At 52.6% G+C, this 9254-nt stretch overlaps 1 protein-coding gene across 1 annotated transcript; it reads right to left on the reverse strand.

The window, feature by feature from the left end:
• Positions 1-224: 224 nt before the first annotated feature.
• On the reverse strand, positions 225-3648 carry LOC146073700 (E3 ubiquitin/ISG15 ligase TRIM25-like). Its single transcript, XM_083181088.1, has one exon. The coding sequence runs from the start codon at positions 3593-3595 to the stop codon at positions 2012-2014; it is 1584 nt and encodes a 527-aa protein (XP_083037214.1). The 5' UTR covers positions 3596-3648; the 3' UTR covers positions 225-2011.
• Between the last annotated feature and the right edge of the window lie 5606 nt (positions 3649-9254).

The following is a 9254-nucleotide window of genomic DNA, read 5'->3' on the forward strand; positions in this document are numbered from 1 at the left end:
AAGTGTAAAATCATGCAGTCAGTATTTTCCCTGCACAGAAACAAAATAACTCACCCAAATCTAATTCTCTCTGCACATGTTACATCTGCCCCACTGCAGTGCACATGGTTTTGTCCATCTAAGAAGGATTTTGTCAGAAAGAATGAACTAGAATAAACCCCAATGTTTAGTAGAGTTTTTGATTTTAACAAAGTATCACAGAACACAGCAAACCTGCACAGCGCTAGATTTATATATTTATTTATTAACACTTACATTGCACAGCAAATTCCGAGGGACTTCCCCAAGGAGTGTAACCCCCAAGCGCTGTGTCGGTGTACTGAGGGATCCTCTCTAAATAGCGCTCTCAGCCAGTACGCCACACGACAGAAGCACAATACATACATTACAATCTAATAAAATAATAGATTGTATACATATAAGACAGATAGAAATAATGCAGTTTATAAGGATTTTAGCAGAAAATAGCAGATTACTATTCCAACCACTTTAGATTGGGCCTGGAGCCTTTATATAATTATACTGGCACCCAGCACCCCCAGACACGGGACGAGGGTAAAAGGGGGTCTGGGAAGCAGAATAACCTCATTCTCCCTGCAATGCTCTGCACCGTTTTATTTCATGCCTGCAGAAGCACACATGAGCTCACCGGGTGTGGTATAGGGTTCCGACAGTCGGGATCCCTACGTCGGTAACTCTTCTATGGTTGGGATGTGTGTGGGGGGAAGGGGATTGCGATGTTTTTTAACCATCGATGATTTTGTTTTGATGGTAGTACTTTTACCATGAGATAGCGGCTTTCCGATGCTTGCCACCATCGAATGGTAAACATTTGATGGTGATTTGATGGTCCCGCCCCCCGATCAGACTCGCTGCTGTGCTTCTGCGCATGCGTGGCCGTGCTGAAGATACTTGCGCATGTGTAAAGAAGGGCTTTTTTTTGCGCATGAATCATTTTCATTTTTTTTTCTATTGAATTCTTTTGATGCGATGGTCAGCATCACACTGAAAGATTCAATACCAGAAGCCCACCCATCATTTGATGGTGGGCTTCTGATGTTCTTCCCTAGGTGGAGTGGGCATGTAAAGTGTTGGCAGGAAGATGTGTATGTGAAGGACGAGAGGGGGTGCAATGTGGCATGTCAGGGACAAGTAGGACATAGGGGTATGTGAGATGAAAGCTGGTCTTGTGGTTTAAGGACAGGTGGAGAGCTGGCACTTTGCCTAGGGTGCAGAAGAACCATGCACCCCCCTCTACAACACTACAGGTGAGTTGGGTATATCTACATATATATATATCTGTCTGCAATTTACAGTCCTGATTTTATTAATACAGTGCCAATTCGAAGACCCCCAAATAGGCAGCTGAGGTAAGGCTTGGGAGGGATCGTGTCAGAGTAGAGCGGGGTATGAACATACTAGGTTGGGGGTTATTCTTTTCAGAATGTACATATGTAAATGCTGCTAGGTAAGCTCTTATGCCGACACAGTACATAGTGGTAAGTGACAATTGTGTTATAAAGAGAGCGCTGTATAATAAGTACAATTATCACCTAAACTAATAATGGTAATTATTCTTAATGATACTGACAGGTATCACAATATTAAACAGTCAATGAGGCATGCTGGGAGTTGTAGTCCAGCCTATCTTGTATTATTTGAGGAACAGTCAGTATAAAACTACAATTCCCTGTAAGTAGAGACTTAAAGATACAAAACCCCATTCACCACCTGCATAAATCACAGCCAATAGGAGCAAGTGCTGCACACTGGCAGCCAATCACAGCTGTAGGTGAGACAAAGGGCGGAGACATGCCAAAGAAATGTATAAATATTTATAATGAGAGTTTCTAACCCAGCAATAAGAGAACACATCCAGGCACACTGGTCACCTGACTACACTAGAGGAGGGGCTCAGATGTAGCTCCTCCCACTGCTTCATTCTATTGGCTTAGAGTCCCACTAGTTGTATTCCCCTTCCTGTGATATCACCAGTCTCTGGGCAAATTTCTTATGGTAATTTCTCCCAGCTCCTGACTCCCCCACATATAGTTATACACCCGCCCCATACATTTAATGCAGCATGGAGGGGCTCAGTGAGGGCGGCAGTGTAGGTGTGTAAGTGTCTGATGGGGTCACACAGAGAATAAAAGGAGATCTGTCCTGCCTCATAATCCAGGTATATCCTCACTCTGTCATAGGGGATATTGTCAGGTAACTGGATCTCTGTCCTGTCATGTATCACTGAGTACCGATTATTATACCCCCTACACAGACACCAGGACTTGTTATTATCTCCAATGTCTGACTGGTCTCCTCTCCTGTCTATACTGGGATAACACATCCCCACCCTCCAGTACACTGACTTACTGACATCCACATCCCAGTAATGTCGCCCTGAGGAGAATCCCCTGGTGCTTATTACCTGACCACACTGAAATCTCTCTGGTGTTACTGGGTGATTCTGGTTTATATATGACTTGGATGCAGATTTCCTGTCACCTGATATCTGTATATAATTACCAGCTGTGGCTACATCCAGTAATAGGTCTGTAGCTTCCTGCACATAGATCCCTGTATTTATCCCTGTTATTATATCAGATAATGTGTGTAATGTCCCTGAGATGAGTCCCACATCCAGACCTCCTGCACCACGGACCTGGTTATCATGTCTCTCTGTGTCCTCAGTGTCACACAAGTCCCCTGTGTCCGGTTCCTGTAAGACAATCACTGGGTCAGACATGTTACACAGCTCCTCAATGTGACGCATCTTCCCGGACAGCTCGTCCTTCTTTATTTCCAGCTGCTGGATCAGATCAGAGACTGAGAGTGAAACGCGCTGTTCCTGCCTGGAGATCTCACTCAGGACTCTCTTCTCCAGGTCTTCCAGCTGTCTCCTGATGTCTCTAAACAGGGCAGTGACTGTCTCTGTTACAGCCGCTGCTTTTCCCTGATCCTCTGTCCTGCGCTCCTGCAGTCTCTGGACTCTTTTCTCAGTCTCCGCTCTCTTTGTGGTCAGTTTCTGCAGAACATTCCTCAGCTTCTCCTTCTTCTTATCAGAGGCCTCACCCAGCATCTCCACCAGGTGTCCCCGATGTTCTCCAGCCAAACTGCAGGACACACAGATACAGGCAGCATCCTCAGTGCAGTAATATCTGAAGATCTCCTTATGGACAGAGCATTTCCTGTTCCCCAGTGCAGTGGTGGGATCACATAAGACGTGTTCTGCTGACTTGCTGTGTACTCTCAGGTGTTTATCACACAGAGAAGCCTCACACAGCAGACAGGACTTAGCAGCAGGTACAGGAGAGTCCACACAGTAAGTGCAGCAGATCCCAGTCTCCTGATCTGGCCGAGCAGACAGGAACCTCCCCACTATGTTACACAGTGCTATGCTCCGTATCAGTGCAGGACGCTCCTGACACTCTGCTCTGCACTCAGGACAGCTATAAACTCCAGCCCCCTCCTGTGTATCCAGCACACGATCAATACAGACCCGGCAGAAGTTGTGGCCACATCTCAGGGTTACAGGATCTGTATAAATGCTCAGGCAGATGGAACAGTCCAGCTCCGGTCTCAGATCAGCAGACGCCATCGCTGCAGCAGGAGGGAGAAATGAAAGTGAAAGTCTCTGACACTCAGAAACCAGTGAGGTCACATTCTGCACACAGGGGGAGGGGGGGGGGGGGGGGGGAGAGCTGTCACTCAGATACCAGTGGAGTCACATTCTGCACACAGGGGGAGGGGGAGCTGTCACTCAGATATCAGTGAGGTCACATTCTGCACACAGGGGGAGGGGAGCTGTCACTCAGATACCAGTGAGGTCACATTCTGCACACAGGGGGAGGGGAGCTGTCACTCAGATACCAGTGAGGTCACATTCTGCACACAGGGGGAGGGGGAGGGGAGCTGTCACTCAGACACCAGTGAGGTCACATTCTGCACACAGGGGGAGGGGAGCTGTCACTCAGATACCAGTGAGGTCACATTCTGCACACAGGGGGAGGGGGAGCCGTCACTCTGATTATAGCCACAGGCTCAGTTACACCAATCAAAAAAGCTAGTACATAAAGAGGCATCATGCACATACCTCCCAACTGTCACGATTTTGGAGGGACAGTCCCGATTTTCGGGTCCTGTCCCGCTGTCCCACCCGCGGCAGGCATTGTCCCGCTGCGGGGGGTGACAGTTGGGAGACCCCCAATCTAGTAGAATAGACGCTGTGCGCATGCGCACAGCGTCTATTCTCGTATGAAAATGAGGTCGCGGCTAATTTGCATAAGCCGCGCCCTCATTTGCATACGCCCCGCCCCCTTTTCGGGCGCTTCGCCGCGCGAGTGTCCCTATTTCTTACAGACAGAAGTTGGGAGGTATGCATGCAGGAAATGTACTGAGAATAAAGACTAATTTTCTAAGATAATTATTACATTACACTAGACTCATTTAATTTGAAATACAGGTTTTTGTTTATTGTGGTACAAAATGTAAAAAAATAATACTGATAAAGATGTAAATGAAAGACTATTATTTATTTATTAACAGTTTCTTATATAGCGCACACAGATTCCGCAGCGCTTTACAGAGCATAGTTATAATCAAAAACACATAACAAATTACATTACAAGACAGTTTAGGACAAGTACATGGTTAATATGGATAGTTGCATCAGGGGACAGGACACTGAAGCAAGCTATTATCACACTAATTAGCTATTGTATCCAACGGGCATTGTCCAAGGGGGGGATACGGTCACTAGGTCCACAAGGGGAAGGTCAACATGCATTGGGTTGGCCAGTGATGGTCAATATGAATTAATGTGGATCCACCTGAAGGTCGACAGGGTCATTAGGTCGACATGGGCTAGGTCGACAGTCAAAAGGTCGACATGGGGTTTTTCACATTTTTTGTGCTGACATGTGCGGACAGGCGGTATTTCATGCCCTACCATCCACTAGGGCGTGGTTGGAGAATAAAATAGTGTGCCGAGCACAGCGAGGCGCCATGCCCAAAAAGGAGGGGGGGGGGCACGGTGCACTTTTTTGGTGTCCATGTCGACTGTTCGGGATAAAAAATGTGGAAAAACCCCACGTCGACCTAGCCCATGTCGACCTAATGCATGTGTCAATCTAATGACCCTGTTGACCTTTAGGTGTGTAGACCTTGATGCATGTCGACCAAGAGTATGCTGAACACTAGGTGCCCCCTGATCGGTACTAGGTACCTCCTGAATAGTCCCGCTACTAAAAGCAAGTGGAAAGTAACCAGGGGCAGATTGGGATGGAATCCAGCCCAGGAAATCTGGGAAAGCAGCCCTACAAAAGGGGTGGAGACAATAAATGGGTGGAGTCTTTTGAGGGCTCAAAAGCAGTAACCCCCTTTTGCCTTTGCGGGGGAGAGAGAGAGAGATAGGGGCCCATTTTATCATGAATCGAATTTCCAATGCAATCTGGGCAGAATATTACCGCCCAGGATCGCATTGTAAAATGTATGAAATTGGAGTGCGCAGGGACAGGCTCCGAAAGAAGCCCATCCCTGCGAAGCCCTGACCTGGAAGCCGGGGGGTCAGCGCATGCGTGGTTATGCGCTGACCCCTCTGACCACACTGCCCTGGCAGTGCGATGTGCGATGCAGTGCGGGCAGTACGATGTGTAGCCATAGGCTACAATGGGCTATCGCCATATCAGAATGGCGATAGCCCAGGGATGCGAAGCCGGCTGCACCATGTTGATACATCCCCAATACAAACCTATGGGGGATGCAGCCGGCTTCGCTGCAGGGGGGAATCGCAGCAGGGATTGAAATACATTTGGGGGATACTTAATATTTAGCTGCAAATATTACTTGATAAATGCAGCCCATAGAGAGGGAGGGATCGCAGAGAGAGATAGAGACGGATCGTAGAGAGAGATAGAGAGAGACGGATCGCAGAGAGAGATGGAGAGAGAGGGATCGCAGAGAGAGATGGAGAGAGATGGATCGCAGAGAGAGATGGAGAGAGAGGGATCGCAGAGAGAAATGGAGAGAGAGGGATCGCAGAGAGACAGAGAGAGACGGATCGCAGAGAGGGATAGAGAGAGATGGATCGCAGAGAGAGAGATAGAGAGAGGGATCGCAGAGAGAGATAGGGACGGATCGCAGATAGAGAGAGATGGATCCCAGAGAGAGAGATAGGGATCGCAGAGAGAGAAAGAGGGGATTGCAGAGAGAGCGAGGGACCACACAGAGAGAAAGAGAGCGAGGGACCGCAGAGAGAGAGAGAGGGACCGCACAGAGAGAGAGAGAGAGGGACCGCAGAGAGAGAGCTAGGGACCGCAGAGAGAGAGAGCGAGGGACCGCAGAGAGAGAGAGCGAGGGACCACAGAGACAGAGAGCGAGGGACCGCAGAGAGAGAGCGAGGGACCGCAGAGAGAGAGAGCGAGGGACCACAGAGAGAGAGAGCGAGGGACCACAGAGAGAGAGAGCGAGGGACCACAGAGAGAGAGAGAGCGAGGGACCACAGAGAGAAAGAGGGACCACAGAGAGAAAGAGAGCGAGGGACCACAGAGAGAGAGAGAGAGGGACCGCAGAGAGAGAGAGGGACCACAGAGAGAGAGAGAGAGGGACCGCAGAGAGAGAGAGAGGGACCGCAGAAGAGAGAGCAAGGGACCGCAGAGAGAGCGAGGGACCGCAGAGAGAGAGTGAGCGAGAGACCGCAGAGAGAGAGAGAGCGAGGGACCGCAGAGAGAGAGAGCGAGGGACCGCAGAGAGAGAGAGCGAGGAACCGCAGAGAGAGAGAGCGAGGGACCGCAGAGAGAGCGAGGGACCGCAGAGAGAGAAAGAGCGAGGGGCCGCAGAGAGAGGAGCGAGGGACCGCAGAGAGAGAGAGCGAGGGACCGCAGAGAGAGAGAGCGAGGGACCGCAGAGAGAGAGAGCGAGGGACCGCAGAGAGAGAGAGCGAGGGACCGCAGAGAGAGAGAGCGAGGGACCGCAGAGAGAGAGAGAGCGAGGGACCGCAGAGAGAGAGAGAGCGAGGGACCGCAGAGAGAGAGAGCGAGGGACCGCAGAGAGAGAGAGCGAGGGACCGCAGGAGAGAGAGAGCGAGGGACCGCAGAGAGAGCGAGGGACCGCAGAGAGAGAGTGAGCGAGAGACCGCAGAGAGAGAGAGAGCGAGGGACCGCAGAGAGAGAGAGCGAGGGACCGCAGAGAGAGAGAGCGAGGAACTGCAGAGAGAGATCGAGAGAGATGGATCGCAGAGAGAGATGGAGAGAGATGGATCGCAGAGAGACAGAGAGAGATGGATCGCAGAGAGAGATAGAGAGAGACGGATCGCAGAGAGAGATAGAGAGAGATGGATCGCAGAGAGAGATGGAGAGAGAGGGATCGCAGAGAGAAATGGAGAGAGAGGGATCGCAGAGAGACAGAGAGAGACGGGATCGCAGAGAGGGATAGAGAGAGATGGATCGCAGAGAGAGAGATAGAGAGAGGGAGCGCAGAGAGAGATAGGGACGGATCGCAGATAGAGAGAGATGGATCCCAGAGAGAGAGATAGGATCGCAGAGAGAGAAAGAGAGGGATTGCAGAGAGAGCGAGGGACCACACAGAGAGAAAGAGAGCGAGGGACCGCAGAGAGAGAGAGAGGGACCGCACAGAGAGAGAGAGAGAGGGACCGCAGAGAGAGAGCTAGGGACCGCAGAGAGAGAGAGCGAGGGACCGCAGAGAGAGAGCGAGGGACCACAGAGACAGAGAGCGAGGGACCGCAGAGAGAGAGCGAGGGACCGCAGAGAGAGAGAGCGAGGGACCACAGAGAGAAAGAGAGCGAGGGACCACAGAGAGAGAGAGAGAGGGACCGCAGAGAGAGAGAGGGACCACAGAGAGAGAGAGAGAGGGACCGCAGAGAGAGAGAGAGGGACCGCAGAGAGAGAGCAAGGGACCGCAGAGAGAGCGAGGGACCGCAGAGAGAGAGTGAGCGAGAGACCGCAGAGAGAGAGAGAGCGAGGGACCGCAGAGAGAGAGAGCGAGGGACCGCAGAGGAGAGAGCGAGGAACCGCAGAGAGAGAGAGCGAGGGACCGCAGAGAGAGCGAGGGACCGCAGAGAGAGAAAGAGCGAGGGGCCGCAGAGAGAGAGAGCGAGGGACCGCAGAGAGAGAGAGCGAGGGACCGCAGAGAGAGAGAGCGAGGGACCGCAGAGAGAGAGAGCGAGGGACCGCAGAGAGAGAGAGCGAGGGACCGCAGAGAGAGAGAGCGAGGGACCGCAGAGAGAGAGAGAGCGAGGGACCGCAGAGAGAGAGAGAGCGAGGGACCGCAGAGAGAGAGAGCGAGGGACCGCAGAGAGAGAGAGCGAGGGACCGCAGAGAGAGAGAGAGCGAGGGACCGCAGAGAGAGCGAGGGACCGCAGAGAGAGAGTGAGCGAGAGACCGCAGAGAGAGAGAGAGCGAGGGACCGCAGAGAGAGAGAGCGAGGGACCGCAGAGAGAGAGAGCGAGGAACTGCAGAGAGAGAGAGCGAGGGACCGCAGAGAGAGCGAGGGACCGCAGAGAGAGAAAGAGCGAGGGGCCGCAGAGAGAGAGAGCGAGGGACCGCAGAGAGAGAGAGCGAGGGACCGCAGAGAGAGATAGCGAGGGACCGCAGAGAGAGAGAGCGAGGGACCGCAGAGAGAGAGAGCGAGGGACCGCAGAGAGAGAGAGAGAGCGAGGGACCGCAGAGAGAGAGAGAGCGAGGGACCGCAGAGAGAGAGAGCGAGGGACCGCAGAGAGAGAGAGCGAGGGACCGCAGAGAGAGAGAGAGCGAGGGACCGCAGAGAGAGAGAGAGCGAGGGACCGCAGAGAGAGAGCGAGGAACCGCAGAGAGAGAGAGCGAGGGACCGCAGAGAGAGCGAGGGACCGCAGAGAGAGAAAGAGCGAGGGACCGCAGAGAGAGAGAGCGAGGGACCGCAGAGAGAGAGAGCGAGGGACCGCAGAGAGAGAGAGCGAGGGACCGCAGAGAGAGAGAGCGAGGGACCGCAGAGAGAGAGCGAGGGACCGCAGAGAGAGAGAGCGAGGGACCGCAGAGAGAGAGAGCGAGGGACCGCAGAGAGAGAGAGCGAGGGACCGCAGAGAGAGAGAGCGAGGGACCGCAGAGAGAGAGAGCGAGGAACCGCAGAGAGAGAGAGCGAGGGACCGCAGAGAGAGCGAGGGACCGCAGAGAAGCGAGGGACCGCAGAGAGAGAAAGAGCGAGGGACCGCAGAGAGAGAGAGCGAGGGACCGCAGAGAGAGAGAGCGAGGGACCGCAGAGAGAGA

This window comes from Crinia signifera, chromosome 4 (assembly GCF_055691185.1).
Source record: "Crinia signifera chromosome 4, ASM5569118v1, whole genome shotgun sequence".
Taxonomy (NCBI): domain Eukaryota; kingdom Metazoa; phylum Chordata; class Amphibia; order Anura; family Myobatrachidae; genus Crinia; species Crinia signifera.

What these genes read in the sequence shown, in the direction of transcription:
- LOC146073700 (XM_083181088.1), bottom strand. Translation starts at nt 3,595, where the DNA reads ATGGCGTCTGCTGATCTGAGACCGGAGCTGGACTGTTCCATCTGCCTG.